The 16,998-nt window shown below is 37.9% G+C and overlaps 1 protein-coding gene across 1 annotated transcript in view; it reads left to right on the top strand.

Moving 5' to 3' along the window:
* LOC149078097 (uncharacterized) overlaps nucleotides 1–16,998 on the top strand; it is a 52,522-nt gene that overhangs the window by 14,907 nt on the left and 20,617 nt on the right. Inside the window, exon 2 of the mRNA XM_089241693.1 lies at nucleotides 11,445–11,584. Coding sequence (XP_089097819.1) covers nucleotides 11,445–11,584 — 140 coding nt within the window. The remainder of the gene's footprint in view (nucleotides 1–11,444; nucleotides 11,585–16,998) is intronic.

Below are 16,998 nucleotides of genomic sequence, written 5' to 3'. Positions count from 1 at the left end.
AACAAATACACGCGCATTTCAACATTTACCAATTCGTTAGAAGTTCCGCAGAGGAACATGGACGAGGTGCGTGTGTGGTTTAGTAGTGGTAGTAGCTAATATTAAAAAACTATTTAAAATAAAATCACATTTTCCCTTAAAAATACGTATTTATACCGCCAGCAAACTGCGGTGCCCCCTAGGAGCCACGACATTAACTTAGAGAATCACTGCTGCAGTACAAGAAAGAGATAGCTTAACACTCAAACTACCATTCTATCTCCCAACTGACCTATATACAATTCCCATAACGACCTTGATGGACAAGAAAAAAAAAATGTCTGTCCCAAAAACCACGTTCCGTTTTTGTCCAGGAAACTCTATTTTCAATTCCCACAACAGATGGCGATACTGTAAATCATTATGTATTTGGTGTCACAGTTCACTAAACAGTTTTTTCTTTTTTTGTCCGATCACCAGATCGAAGCACAGTACTTGAAAAAACAGTAACCAAAAAAAAAATAATAATACTCATGTAATTATGAAGGAGGCGATTTCTCTGGGACAGTCGGTCACGTGACGCGTCATTATCCTCGCAACATTTAGCTGGGGTTCCCCCCCCCTAGTTCTTTGTTTCGTCAATTTTACCTTTAACTGTTTTCGGGTGTGGCTGCTTCGAATCTCGTGGGGCTTAAAGAGCATCGACATAGAGATCAAGGCATCTCTGGTACAGAAAGGGTAGGAGTAGTATATAACGCAGGAGTGAGAATTGGTTTGTGGGAGGGGGGAAAAGCATTTATCATTTTATTTCTCACGTTAATGCTAGCGTAACACGCCATGCAGTTCAGTTACACTTCTTGGAAAATAGTAAAAAAATAATATATATATCTCCTGATTATCTCACGGATAAGGACTTGCCCTGGTCATTAAGGTGGTATACAACTTCCTTTCGTGAGACTAAATTAGGTTTTTGTTTCGAGGAATCTCCAATATAAGCGTCGGTATTTTCCGTGTTTTGCTTTTTTTTATGGTGAGAATCCATCGATTGCTAGATGAATTCCAAGAGTGTCCAGAAGTTTCATGATTAGGGGGGTTTTCATAAACCGTTGATTACCTTTTGTTTCTTCTATTGACCCGATGAATAATCGCTGAAAAATCTAATATCTATCACAATTTGATTAGTAATGGCCGCCCCTTAACAGACGCGGGGCCCTATGCGAAAATAGTAGTGGAGCCAGAATCATTTTGATCATTTGATAATTTCGCCGCCGTCGCGCTCCCCCTCAAATTGGTCCAGAGTTTTATATATTCTGTGAGAGATGGGAATCCAAAATTCGGAAAATGAAAATAATAAAAATTCTGAATAAATGCAAGGAATACTTTCAGAATTGATGAAAATTCTGAATAAATGCAAGGAATACTTTCAGAATTGATGAAAATTCTGAATAAATGCAAGGAATACTTTCAGAATTGATGAAAATTCTGAATAAATGCAAGGAATACTTTCAGAATTGATGAAAATTCTGAATAAATGCAAGGAATACTTTCAGAATTGATGAAAATTCTGAATAAATGCAAGGAATACTTTCAGAATTGATGAAAATTCTGAATAAATGCAAGGAATACTTTCAGAATTGATGAAAATTCTGAATAAAGGAAAAATTATTTCCACAGAAATTGAGATGAGTGTTTATAATTCCAAAAATGATGGAAGTTTAGAAAAGTTTCAAAATATTTCTTTCTATATGAAAATGCAGAATTCCAGAATTTCTGAAAGAAATTACCATTACTATAAGAGTGCGGGGCCCGGTGCGACCGCACCTATCACATACCAGTCCATGTTTAGGGCTATGGTGATTATACGTAACATATTTAACGAGAATTTGCCGTATTTTTCGGCCATCTTGTTGTTTCCACAATCGCGTTCCGTTTTATCCCTGATCTTCAACGAATCAAACTTTTATCTTACTCAAAAGCACTTATATTTGCCACAAGATGAATGAAAGCCAACTTTTTTCTTGACAAATATGTTTTTCTCATATTTGCCAAGAAAAACGTTGGTTGTCAGTGGTTTATATTCAACTTTTATCTGTTAACTGCACTGAAAACAAACAAGTATGTGTTACGGCCAAAGTCCGAAGTGCGGCCAGTTCGCGAATCGATCGAGATTTTTGGCTAAAGTGAAATGACAAGTGTTATTTCCGGCTTTGAGCGACGAATTCGCGAAGTGACTGGAAATCCCTGACACACGTTCGATGTGCTTATGTAGGACGGTCTGGTGTGGGCGCCACATCCATTTCTTTCATCGCCAACTTGTGATACATGTTATATATAGTAGCTGTAGTAGGATTAGCTTCATGTTACGAAGGAGAAAAAGAGAAATTTCAGAGAAAAAATATTTATATACAATAAATACATTTTTCTATCGATATTGATATCTTTTATACAGTTAGGGCGTATCCATAGCTAACCATAATTACGGATGGCCATTATTATCACATAAAAAAGTGCGTCAACTTGAATCATGCCTCTTCTTCTCGGACTTCCACCGGAGATCTACAGCCACTTCGTGAACTGGCTGGCCAAAGCCCGAAATTCGAGCATTGGCCGGCTCAATTCACAACGAAATCGGACAATTCGTGAACTGACAGATCACTCACGTAACCCGCAGTGCAGTTCCAGATCGCTCAAGTGGCCCGTTGCACGTTAACAGATCATTCCAGTTCTGTTCCAGATCATTTAAGTTTAAGTGGCCCGTGTCACGTTTTCAAATCAATGAAGTGGCCCGCACTCTCCTAAAGGTTGAACACCCTTGTGTTGTACTAAGCTCACGTACGGTTAATTAGTAGTAGTATTTCTTATGGCAAAATATAGTCACCCTATTAATGACCAAAAAAAAAATCCAATAATAATAAAAACCATATGCATATACTTTTTGATTTATTTACTTTATCTAAAAAGTTTATTCCGTTTTTAGATTTTCCATTTTCATTTTAAAAACACGTTACACACTTTTTCCATCGATGATTAATGTATAAATTAGACTATTTCTAGGCTTTTCTCTCTCTCTCTACTCAATGATAACCTTACGGAGAGCTATTTTTGATGATCCCCAAAAAAAAAAAAAAAAAATTTTAATGGGGAAAAACAATAAGTTTTTGAATGAGTTCCAGGATCAGGATTACAGCTCGCATGCAAATACATCAAGTATACAAGGAGCATGTCTGTGTAAAAAAAAACACATTAATTCCTTTGATACGCGAAATAAAATTTTGCGTGGGTTGAAGTATACATATGAGAATAAATTCGGAAAAGAAAATGGCTTCCCTCGATACGATCTCTTCTCAGTCTTTTTTTTTAGATAAATAATTGTTTCTTTCTGAAAAACAAAAGATCTAATTAAAAATTGAATCTTTGTTTCGAGCAAAAAGAAATTATAATTGATTAAAAGGAATACATATCTTGAGGGGGGCGGAGGGATATCGATTTCTCACGGGAGGAGAGAACAGATTAAGTTGGTATCATAACATTTTGGAAAGTAATTAAACTTGCGCTCGCTCTCATTCAAGTGGGAAAAAATATTGGAGAAATGAAAGAAATCTCTGATATTTGAAGACTTGTTTTCAAAAATGACCTTTGTGTGACTTTCGATAATTTCGAAATTAGTTTTTACCCCCGTTTTACCCATTGTACCATATTGACGTTAACTGTGATCAAACGGGTTAAACGGGTGTTGAAATTGATTCGAAATATATTTGAGATAAACTCAGTAGTGTGATTGATGTGAAAAATGTGTCAGATGCCAACTGTTATGTAATTAACAAAAATTCAAGTGGCTTTTGACAAAAAAATTCCTATAAAATAGTCAGTGGAAATACTAGAGGGAGCAGATGGAACAGATGTAAAATTGGTTCATGATGAGCAGATGTAAAATTCGTCAGTGGAATGACCATAAAATCATTTCATGATTAGCTGGTGCAAAAATAGGTCATTGTGACAATATCACAATGTAATGCCTATGTAAATGTTGTTTGTTGTTCGCAGATGTAAACATATGTCATTGAATGGCCTGTATAAACGTTTATTAGTGATTCGCAGATTCATTATCCTATGTGAACGTTGATTTATACTCGTAGATATAAAATGTGACATTGAATAGCCTCTATATAAACGTCGATTAGTGATTCCTAAATGGATTAGCCATATAAATGTCAGTTCGTAGATTTAAAAATACGTCGTTAACTGTATTTTCAAACCGTAGATTAGTGATTCCCAGAAATAAAAATCAAGCTGTGAATAACTTATGTAAACGTTGATTACTGATTAACTGATTTAAAAATATGTCATTGAATAGGCATAAAATGTTGATTAGTAATTCGTAGATGCAATAAATTTGTCATTGAATAGCTATTGTAACGTTGATTAGTTAGATCTCAGGTGTAAAAATGTCACTGAATAAACATAATCTATTTGAACGTTGATTAAGGATTATATATGTAAAAACATGTCACTGAAAATAGCCGAGGTAAATCTTGATCATTTATTCGCAGATATAAAATCCGTCAGTGGTCAGAAAATATAAAAATTTCCCCGTCTTTAGCAAATTAAATCTATTTGTCATCACCGAGTATAAAAGTCAGTCAATGATGAACGACGGATTTATAAATCAGTCCGTATAACAGCAGATGAAGTGAACTTAGTCTGTTATCGGATGATATAAAATCAGTCTGTGATCAGAAGATGATACAAAATCAGTCCGTGATCATCAACAGAACATGTAAAATCAATCCGCGATCAGCAGATAATGTAAAATGTAAGATTTTTGGCCCAAAACCTCTATCAAGACGTTTCCTAAAGCCGGGTCGAGTAATTACAATCCCTACTCTCTTAGTAACACAGGAAGCATTAGCACGCCAGTGATTGGTTACTGCGAGCAAAAAAGCTAGCGAGACGTCACGAGAGGTGGAGTTTTGGGAGAAACTGAATTTCCAAAGTTCATTATAACAAAAAATGAAATCATTTTTTTTATTGAATCAGTAAATTATAGCTGGGCCCAGCTTCGCGAACCTTTATTATTGTCTTCTCGATACACGTGAACCACATTTGATCAAATCAGAAACAAAAATGGAAACATTTTTTAGTAAATCAGTAATGATAGCAAAGATGTAAAAAAAAAATTGGATGGGTTTCAGACCGAATCGAATACACAACCTTCAGTACATGAGTCTCGTACTATAACCATTATTCCAACGGTGAATATAGGACTCAAGCACAATCAAATGTATCTATTGTTGAACGTCGATAGCAAAAATTTCACCATGAGTGACGTAATGGTTCATCACTCATTCAATCACGATGCGCTAGATTTCTACAATGTAGCTAGAAATGTAGGGATTTTTTATAAGCAGCCGGGTCTACACCCGCAGTGCCACACAGCTTCAACCCCACAAAAAAACCCCTAGTTTTGTGGTTTCGCTAGCGAAGCATAGGCTGATTTTAAGGTCGATTTTGCTTAACCACCCCTCCAAAACCGGTTTTTCGCTACTTTTAGAATTGCGTGGCGTACGGCTTGAGCTTCTTCACTTAATACTTGCGGCTGTGGACTGCTCAGACCAGAGAATCTTGAGCAATACATACACCCGTATATTATTTTATGACATGTTTCCCAGTGAAGGATGAGCTATTCTTATAATGAAGAGAAATGATACATAAATCCCATGTAACGTGTATATTATGGAAGACATTACTGAATCGGAACCGAGAGACCATTAGACGCTCGGTACGAAAAAAAAAATTTCTTACCTGACATGAGAAAGTGGAATTTTCTTGATCTAGTTTCTTTGTCCTTAATATTACAGTATTTGTGGGCATAAGAAGCAACATATAAGGGGACATAATATGCATATTAACTTTGCCTTAGATGGTGGAAACGCGGTATTTTTCTCTGAGAAAACGAGTATTTTTTAATGATATATAAAATATATATTTGTGTTTTGGAAATATGCATTTGAATACAGTCGAATCCCGTTTTAACGAATACCCCGTTATAGTGAAAATCTCGTTTTAACGAACACTTTTGTAATCCCCTCAGATATGTTTACATAGGGACATTTTTAAATAACCTGGAATTCCTTTATAACGAAATTTCGTTGTAACGAAGTGATTTCTCCGGTTTCTTGGAGTTCGTTATAACGAGATTCAACTGTATCTCACTCAAACGTTAATTACTGATTTAAAGATGTCATTGAATAGCCTATGTAAACGTTAATTAGTGGTTTATAGATGTAAAACATGTCACTAAATAGCCCAAGTAAATTTCGATCAGTGATTTATAGATGTAAAATTGGTCAGTGGTTTGAAAATGTAGAAAAATTTCTGTCTGTAGTAAATTTGGATCTCTGTCACGGATGTAAAAATCAGTCAATGATGAACGGATGTAAAAATTAGTCCATAATCATCAAAAGAAGGTATAAGATCAGTCCATGTTCAGCAGATGATGTAAAATCAGTTTGTAATCATCAGCAGATGATGTCGGCAAGAGATTTTTGGCCAAAATCTTCATCTAGGCGTTTTCTAAAGCCGCCTCCTCACCCGCAGCACTACACAGCTGGAAAAACCAGTTTTGAGGTTTGACTAGCAAAGCACCGGCCAAGTATTTAATGATCGACATTGCTTAACCAACCCTCCAAATCCAGTTTTTCACAGCCCAGAATCGCGTAGCGCAGGCGTCGTGTACTCGGCTTGGGATTGCGGCGGCTGTAGACCGCTCAGAACTTAAGCTACACACACACGCCGTATATTATTTATGGCATGTGTTTTCCTTCGGAGAATGAGATGTTCTTATAATGAAGAGAAACGACACGCGCGTAAATCTACTACATCCGGGGTATATTATGGAAGACATTACCGAACCGGGACCATTAATAGACACTCGTAAGAAAAAAAGCATTTCTTCTCAAACAGTGAAAGTGGTATTCCTGATTTGGTTTCCTTGACCTGAATATTACAGTATTTGTTGGCATCGAAAGCAACATATAAGGGGGACGTAATAAGGATATTAAGTGGGCCCTTAGATCGTGGAAACGCAGTATTTCGTCCCTTGCCTTGAGAAAGCGAGCATTCTTTAATGATATATAAAATGTATATTAGTGTTTTAAAAATATGTATTTGAATAGCTTATTCGAACTTTGATTAGTGATTTAGAGATGTAAAAACGTCACTGAATAGCCGAAGTAAATTCTCATCAGTGATTCACAGATGTAAAATCACTCACTCAGTGACTAGCAGATGTAAAATTGGTCAGTGGTTAGAAAATGTAAACATTTTCCCGTCTTTAGCAAATTAAATCTCCTTGTCATCACCGGGTGTAAAAATCAGTCCGTAATCAGCGTATTATGTAAAATCGGTCCGTGATCAGCGCAGACAACACAAAAACAGCCCGTGATCAGCAGATGATGTAAAATTAGCCCGTAATTCAGCAAATTAGGTAAAACGTGTCTGCACAAGATGATTTAAAATCAGCCAGTAAGATATTTTCGGCCCAAACCTCCCCATCAAGACGTTTCCTAAAACAGGGTCCACACCCGCAGTGTCCCCACAGGTTTAACCCGAGGGAAAAAACCGGTTTTGAGGTTCGGCTAGCAAAGCGCGGGCTAATTTCAATGGTCGGTTTTATTTTACCACTTCCCCAAAACCGGTTTTTCACAGCTCAGAGCCGGCATAAGCTTCTTCACTTAAATAGTTGCGGCTATATACACACCGTATATTATTGTTACGACATGTTTTCCTTCTAGAGAATGAGATATTCTTGTAATGAAGAGAAATGACACGAACGTAAATGTACTGCTTCCCGTGTATATTATGGAAGACATTACAGAACCTAGGACCATTAATAGACACTCGGTAAGGAAAAAAAAAAGTATTTATCAGACAAAAAATGAAAGTGGAATTCCTGATCTAGTTTCCTTGTCCTGAATATTACAGTATTTGTTGGCATCGGAAGCAACATATAAGGGAGACATAATAAGGATATTAAGTGGACCCTGAGATGGTGGAAACGCAGTGTTTTTTCCCTTGCCTTGGGAAAAAGAGGACATTCTTTTATGATATATAAATTATATATATATTTGTTTTTTTTATTTCCTTTGATGTTGACAAGGATTTTCCGTCTAATATGGAGAGGAATTCGATTGGGTTCGGTTCGAAGACAACAAGCCGAACCGAATGCACCACGAAATTCTTGCAGAAATGGTAGAAAATAATAATAAAAAAAAACTGGGATTCTCTTTTCGTGAGATTAAGTATTTTCGGGGGAGGATTTTTCATCTTATACTTATTTATCATCATTTTGTCCCGGATCTGCGGAATGTCGGATTTTTGGCGCCGTTTCAAACATGGCGCCTGTCCATGGAGGTCTTTTGTTGTGGTCGTTTGTGTTGCCGGGAGTTTTTTTACGCGTGTTGTTTTTTCCCCCTCTCTCTGGTTTATGATGATGATGATGATGCTCTACAATTTTTCAAACGGGATTTCTGTGGATTTTATTTGAAGGCGAATGCTTTGCCGGTTTTTTACGACATGTGGAACCATCCTTTTCCACGAATATCATTTTACTTAAGGAATTCAATGAATTTGTTTTTCCTCCTTATCTTGGTGTATTGTGAGAATCTCTTCGGCTTTCAATCAATCACGTGATCTATACCAGCGTTTCTCAACGTTTTTGAGAATCCTAAGACCAATGAAATGTTTGAAACAATTTGGCGGGCCACTTACGTCCCGTATTACTGGTTCAACTTTTTTTTCGTGCACCACATTTCAATGCGATACGATTTTCCCTCCCACAGTAATTTTTCAGCAATTTTAACAACGAAAATTTTTCGACCAATGACGATATTTTTACAACAATTGGTAATGTCCCATATATCACCGTATTTCCCAATGAACTATGGTCACTCTGTCATTGGAATGCTTTTTTTTTTGTTTTGTTTTTTCCCCGTGAAAAATTGTTTTTTACTGCTATTTGTGTAGCTGCCCTTTATTCCCAAACTCAACAAATTTGTCGTAAATTACGTTTTTTGGCTACAATTAGTGGTATCCCATATGCACGATCGTAATTTCCCTCTTACTAGGTATATTGAACCTACGTATGTGAAGGTGTATTTTTTATTTGAACCCAGCTGAGAACATCAGTAACATCACTTACAACTGTTTTAATGGATAATTTCCATTTAGTTAGAATAAAATTATCAAGTATGGCTACGGACCACCAATGCCATTGTCGTGAACCACCTCTAGTCCGCTTACTATAGGTTGAGAAACGCTGATCTATATCATTAGGGACGATATCGGTATGACGTGATGTGGATCTCACAAATTCATTATTCACTGATCATTTTCGGGGAAATAGGAAAAAAAAAATGCTCACACACACGCACAATAAACATATAAATGAGCTTGAACGTTATGGTCCATTTATGCAAAGAATATTCATCTCTCTTCTGATTCGTGAGCACCATCTATGACCGTCATCAGAATAAGAATACTTATATAGTGACTCTGACATTGTTACGCAAAACCGATTTAGCCCAGTCTTTGAAAGCAACTTAATGAGTTGCTCAAATCGAGATGAGGAACAATATCCTCCGTGAGCACAAAATCCTCCACAAGCATCGAATAATCTTGATGCTGCAGGTGAGTAGCAAGTTGAAAATAGCTGATGTGTGTGTCACAACACCTCGATGGTGATCCCTCCCCTCACCTCCGCATAATGTTGTCAAGGGTGTCGTTTCTTATTGGTAATTTATCTTTAGACAGCTTTGGTATTCGTCCTAGTTATTCGTTTCAATTTCCAAACGTTGAATATTTAAGAAATTCGAAATGCAGGCATCTCATCAATTACTAAATTACCTTTTTAGTATTAGTTTTTGGTGTTTTTTTTTTTTTTAAATTTAAGGATGGGTCAAAGAAGTGAACGGAGGTATAGGTAATTCAAGAAAGTATTCCCCTTGGCTGATCATATGGGGGACAGAATATGAAGACAATATTAAAAAAAAATGGTAGAATTGTTGTACAGAGGTTCGTTCGTGTAGCTGAAGAGTATGTTGACTTGTTAGGTCAACGATTAGCAACAGAGAGAAAAGATAGATTTTATCATTGATCATGTTTGTTACACCACGGTCGTTTTCTGAACACGAGGGCGCCAACTGGACCGGTGGCAACAATTTATCGCCGATTCCGAACGACATCAATGCTCACCGAGTGGTTGGTGCGCTAGCCCCTCCATGTGGGACTCTTTGCGGTAGAAATCTTTTTATGTGGTGTGGTCATGTCACCGTTTCTATTGTACCCCCCCCCCCGCCGCTTCAGGGAAGCTTTTATAACAAGGATGAACCGGGTATCGAACTCGCGGCACCTCTGAACATCCTTTGGTACTTTAGTATTATACACGCGAGTATACTTATCGATCTGTGGGCTACCGCGTCCAGAAAAGGGACATACATTATTTTTGTATACGGTGTTTTGACATAGAACCCATAGCATCATAACCTTTTCTCTGAAAATCTTGATTAGTGATCAGTGAAACCACCATCGACTTATACTGAATTTCTTGATTTGATCTAAAGTATTGTACGTTATTATTATACAACGTATATAACGGACTATACTTTAAATCAAATCAAGAAATTCAGTTTAAGTCGATGGTGGTTTCACTGATCTGGAAAGTATAGAGCAGGCATCCAGAATTCTAGAGCTACTAGAGCAGATAAAGTGAGTGTAAAATAATTTTTGACAAACTTTGAAGAATCGATTGATGTTCTGATCAATCCCTCGTCGTTGTTAGTGGGGAGAGATAGAATTTGTGTGTGATGAAAGGTAAAAACCCTTTCTAGCATCAACGAATCAGCATATCTTACGCTTTGTGGTACCTCAGTGTTTACTAAATTGAGCAATATCGCCCCCCCCCCAAGGGTCCAGGGAGCGGTAGAAGCTTAGAGTTTAGTATAGGATCCTACTCAGGGGCGTAGCCAGAAATTTCGTTCGTGGGGGGGACCAAAGTGACAGAACAATGGATTTTGCATGTTTTTCCCTTTTTTCGGTCATTTTCTCACATTTTCGGGGGGAGGGGGGGACCAGACCCCCAAGTCCCCCCCCCTCCCCCCCCCCTCGCTACGCCCTTGATCCTACTGGTTAACTCTCTCTCTCTCTTGAATTAGGGGCAATGAGAAGAAAACATTTTGAAGAAGGGGACGAAACAAACAGTTTAGAAAACTATAATGTACCCCCAACACAGTGTGTTTTGTAAATTATTTTCAAGTTCAATATTAGTTCATCAACGGATTAGAGTCGAAAATTTCTTTTTATAGTTTATTCTTTTAATCAATTAATTTCCTCATGGAAAAAATTTTTACCTTTGCATGCCCTTATTTTATATTCGCTCCCGTCATCATACATTTATTTGCTATCGACAGGTATCGACGGTCCACTCTCAGAGGACGAAGCAGCAAAAAAGATCCAGTCCAAGTTCCGCGACTACCAGGCCAGGAAGTCGCTCAGATCGAATGAAAGCTCCACTCCACTGCCGGAAGATCAAACGGAAGCTGCGGACGAGGTGATTTAATTCGAACACAATCATCTATTCAATTAATAAAATTTATAAAACCACACGTTATCATCATAATTATTAAGCCTGCATGACATAGTTGATGGATGTAGTGACGCAGAATAAAGCCACGATAAATAATGACGTAATTTTTTTTTAAATAGAAATTACGATTTTAAAAAAATTTCAAATTACAGTGATTTAACCACTTAATTCTGCGTCAAAACGTCCTGTTGGTGATTGTTAGTAAATTAACTGATTTCAATTTTAGCGAAATTTATTTTCAAACGTCGGGATTTCAGTGCTGTCGCAAGTTTGATCTGTCGAGGCTTTTTGCATCACGTGATATTTTTCTGTTTGAGGGGCAGACAAACCGTGTCCAAGTTAACCAATATGGCGACTTCCTGCGCGACTCACGAAATAAACAAATCTAGATTTAAAGAAACGTAGAAATGAAAATATTCTTTTCCTTTTTCAAGGGAGCGCTAGGTATTTCGATCCCCCCCCCCCGAATTTCAAGTTATCCATCTGCCAGTTTCAGCTTTCAAAAATGCTTAATTAAAGCTGTGGAATTTTTTCGATGTACTTTTTACGGGTCCATAATTAGTTTTAAAACATCCTAAACTATATGAATTGATGCAGTTGAATATTAAAAGAAATATGGCCCTATCCGCCATATTGAAGGAGACATTAATTTCCATACTTGAGAAGATATAAATAAAAAGTTGAAATATCAATGTGTGTTATTGCATGAATATTCAACTCAAAAAAGTAGGTCCTGCTAATTACTTCTCCCTTCCCTAATTATTTCTCCCGGGCTTCGTAAGCGAACTCAGTATTTCAGAAATCGAGAATTCTATACAATTTTTAAAATTGATGCGGCAAGAAACCCCCACTAAATTTCCCGCATTTATACAGTAAAATTGGCCATTTTAACACTGATTTCTATGAGGATCGCCCTTTTCCTGGCCGTCAAAGCGATGCTGATGACCATTCAAAAAGCCTCATTACTGGGAGTGTTGAAAATGTGGCAAACCATTAAAAAGACACAAGCCAGCGGTTCCCAACCTTCCTTGACTCGCGGAGCCCTATCCAGCATATAATTTTCAAGGCGGAGCTCTGTTTGACTCGAGGAGCCCTTTTTTGTGCATAATTTTTATGGCAGAACCTTCTAGGCCTCTTTTATTTATTTATCTATCAAACTTACTGATTTATATTATTTTTCTCGAGTCGCCGCGGAGGGCTCCGCGGAGCATTTGTTGAGAACCCCTGGCATAAGTTATTATACATACACTGGCAGCGTTGACAAACCATTGTAAAGGTATATACACGTCTGAAACCCATTGCTAGGGAACCACGATAACCAAAGTAAACGTTCGAAAAGTGATTGTTGAGGCCCAAAAACCATTGCTGCCCAACAGTTTTTTTGCCCATTTGGGGCATTTGCCCTGCTCTGACAAAATTTTGAAGTAGCCTACCGTTCAAGTCGGGTCCCATTTGGTATACATGCATAATTTGGTGGAAAATTGTAGATTTGTAAAATTGTAGATTTGTATAGAGAACATACACACACACAGACATATAGATTAGATTATCTACTTTTGATTTTATGATTTACGACTTGCTTTTGATTTTATTATTCGGGATTTTTGGTTACCATTTACAGACGCGTTGCTGTATATATGGCCATGTGTTGTATTTGATTTTTTTGTTATTATATTTAACAAATATCCGGATACACCCAACCTTCGAGAATACTTTGATATCTCTGAAATGTGAATCGGACTGTGTAAGGTTCTTCTATGTTTAATGTCAGGATTTCGGTACGTCGGGATTTTGTTCTGTAGGGATTTCAGTATCGTTGGAATTTCGAGGTTGTCGGTATTATCGGGATTATGTTCGGAACCCATTTGAGAAAGTCTCTCCACAGACAACAAATAGACCTTCAACACGATACTAACATTTTCATTATATATTAATTATATAAACTACATGAAAATTCGAGCATTCACAATTTTTGACTTCAAAAAATGGAAGACAGATGTCAAACCCCAGCATAACGTAAAACAAGTATCACTCTGACCACATAAATACGTTAGGTCCTTCCGCGCACACACACACACACAACATATTCCTGCATGTACAAATCCGTTAGAAATTCCGCAGAGGGAATGTATATAAGGTATACATGTACTTTAAGTACAGTCGAATCCCGTTTTAACGAGTACCGTTATAGCGAAAATCTCGTTTTAACAAACACGTTTTTTCTAATCCCCCAAATAAGTTTACATAGGAACAATGCTAAGGTAACCGGGAATTCCTTTATAACGAAATTTCAGTGAGTAACGAAAGTGATTCCTCCGGTTTCTTGGCGTTCGTTATAACGGGATTCGACTGTAGTAGTAGTAGTGTCCGAAACCTTTGGCTTCTGCAAAATATGCTGCTGCATTTTTTCCTGCAGCCCTACTCATATTTTCATTTGATCGCAACTAATAGGATCAAAACTCTTGAAGTACGTATCATGGAATTTTCCAAAATAATTTTATCGTAGCTTTTCGAGGGTGTTCGTTATCAAACATTCCCTATTGAGAACTCCAAGTAGCCAACCAATAACAACACGTAACCCAAAATGGCAGCCAAATACTTAGGGGGCATTCAAAAATTACGTCAGCATCGAGGGGGTTTTCGCGGATTTGCTGACTTTTCATGACAAGGGGCGGGGGGGGGGGGGTTTGAAGGTTGCTTGCGTCATCAACCACCCCTTTTTGAAGATATGAAATACTCTAAGCTGCTGACGAAATTTTGCTGAGGGGGGGGGGGGTCAAAAATGGCTGAAAATCTGCTTGCGTAATACTTGAGAGAATGGCCCCTTACGCTGTCTCTCTCTCTCTCTCATGGGCAATATTTCCATACAATTACCGATCTGATCTATCTCACTTCCATTGTTCATGATGATTTATCCATTAATATGTTCCATCATATTATGCAGAAAGTAAAATAATACGACTTTTCCTCAATTCCGCACAGCCTTACCAGAGAGATAAATAACTGAGATGAAATATCGGTTTTTCTCATTCAGACAGAGAGAAAGAGAATCGGATCTCTTCGATTCTTCTCGAGAGAGAGAAAAAAATGGAGATCTCGCCAAATATAAATTATCCAAGCATTTTCTGGGAAATTTTCTTCTGTCAGACACAACAGGTGCCGTCAGCGGCGTCATTCAATGTCTGTATATATATCGAGCCAACACCAGTCTGACTGGGAAGAGATCAACGCCCCCGAGATGTAGAAATAAATCATTAGTAATGGCGTGGCCTCAGACAGAGGAGACGGAGGGCGAAAGAAAAGGAGAGCTTTTCGGGAGAAAAACGCTTTTTTACCTGGAATTTTTACTCTCCGAAGGAAAACTCATTTCCTTCGCGTTTGTTGGACGAATGTCAAAGATACTCGCGCCTCCGCGAAATAGAAGCAGCTCATAGAAGCTCCACCACTTGTAGGATATAGTAGATTTTAGAGCATTGGTCCGGACATATACTCCTGAAATGGTTCGGGATGTTCATGATTCTACTTCTTCCAGTGCCTGATTTCGGCCCAAGTTTTGCTTTGGAATAATCGTTATTCTACTTCTTTCAGGGGTTTAGCCTGATTTTTGCGTGGGCGAGTTGAAATTAGCTCATGGCACAGTGATTTTGTGCCTCAAAATTATTCTATGAATTCTATATATATAAAACTGATTTTCTGTGTGTCTGTCTGTGTGTGTGTGTGTGTGTGTGTGTGTGTGTGTGTGTGTGTATGTTCTCTATACAAATCTACAATTTTAGATCGATCGTCGCCAAATTTTGCATATATACCAAATGGGACCCGACTTGAACGATAGGCTACTTTAAAATTTCGTCAGAGCAGGGAAAATGCCTCAAATGGGCAAGAAATGGTTGGGCAACAATGGTTTTTGGGCCTCAACAATCACTTTCCGAACGTTTACGTTGGTTACCGTGGTTCCTAGCAATGCGTTTCAGACGTGTTTTCCACAGTTTTACTATTTTTTGAAGCAGAAACCGGCAGATGAATAACTAGAACTTCAGGATGGGGGGGGGGGGGAATTGAAATACTTGGCACCCCTTGAAAAAGAAAAAAATATATATATTCATTTCTACGTTTCTTTAAATCTAGATTTGTTTATTTCATGAGTCGCGCAGTAAGTCGCCATATTGGTTCAACTTGAACACGGTTTGTATGTCCCTCAAAGAAAGAGGGAGATATTACGTGATCCAAAAAGCCTCTCAATGAAGAAAACCCGGGCAACGCCGGGTAATATAGCTAGTCTACTGTATACGGGGTGATTATAAAAAAACTATCCCGACGTATGGGCCCCTAACTATCATACCATTCACAGAAACTGAATGAAATTTTGGCATAAGGTATTTTGAGGTATGCGCTCAAGAATGATACGGAAAACAACAGTGTCACTCTAACAGTTACGGTTACAGTGAGAAAATTTCGAAAATATGAAATGGCAACACCAAGTTTTTTGTATTGGAATGCGATCTCCATACTGAAAAACACTAAATAGCGTTGGAATGGCACCTGTAGCACGAAAATCCCCGGAGCTAGGCAAGTAAAAAGGGCCTTTGTTGTGCACCAGAGCATTAATGTTCGTTTCATTCGTCACACCGTTTCTTCGGCTGAGATCCCAGCCTGATTAGTCCTCCACAAGGTCATGTGGAAACACAATAAAATGCTTTATTTTATGCTGCTTCTCTGTCCTTATTGGTTGTCCTCACTTTTAGCCTATCTACCGCCGGTGATTTTCATGCTACAGTTGCCGTTCGAACGCTATTTAGGGTTTTTCACAATGGAGATCACATTCCAATACAAAAAACTTGGTGTTGCCATTTGATATTTTCTCAATTTTCTCACTGTAACCGTAACTGTTAGAGTGACACTGTTGTTTTCCATATCATTCTTGAGCGCATACATCAAAATACCTTATGCCAAAATTTCATTCAGTTTCTGTGAATGGTATGATAGTTAGGGGCCCATATGTCGGGATAGTTTTTTATAATCACCCTGTATATAAAATTGATTGTGTGTGTGTGTGTGTGTGTGTGTGTGTGTGTGTGTGTGTGTGTGTGTGTGTGTGTGTGTGTGTGTGTGTGTGTGTTTACAAATCTACAATTTTAGATCGATCGTCGCCAAATTTTGCATATATGCCTAATGGGACCCGACTTGAACGATAGGCTACTTTAAAATTTCATCAAGGCAGGGAAAATGCCCCAAATAGGCAAAAACTGTCGGGCAACAATGGTTTTTGGGCCTCAACAATCATTTTCGGAACGTTTACGTTGGTTACCGTGGTTCCCAATCCGTTTCAGACGTGTATATGCCTTTACAATGGTTTGACACTTCTTCAATGCTGTACGTAT

Source organism: Pholcus phalangioides, unplaced genomic scaffold, assembly GCF_987345545.1.
Source record: "Pholcus phalangioides strain wild (caught in Gottingen) unplaced genomic scaffold, Ppha-v1.0 ptg000014l_1, whole genome shotgun sequence".
Taxonomy (NCBI): Eukaryota; Metazoa; Arthropoda; class Arachnida; order Araneae; family Pholcidae; genus Pholcus; species Pholcus phalangioides.
Note: the sequence above shows the minus strand (reverse complement) of the source record. Positions and strands in the feature narration are given on the sequence as shown.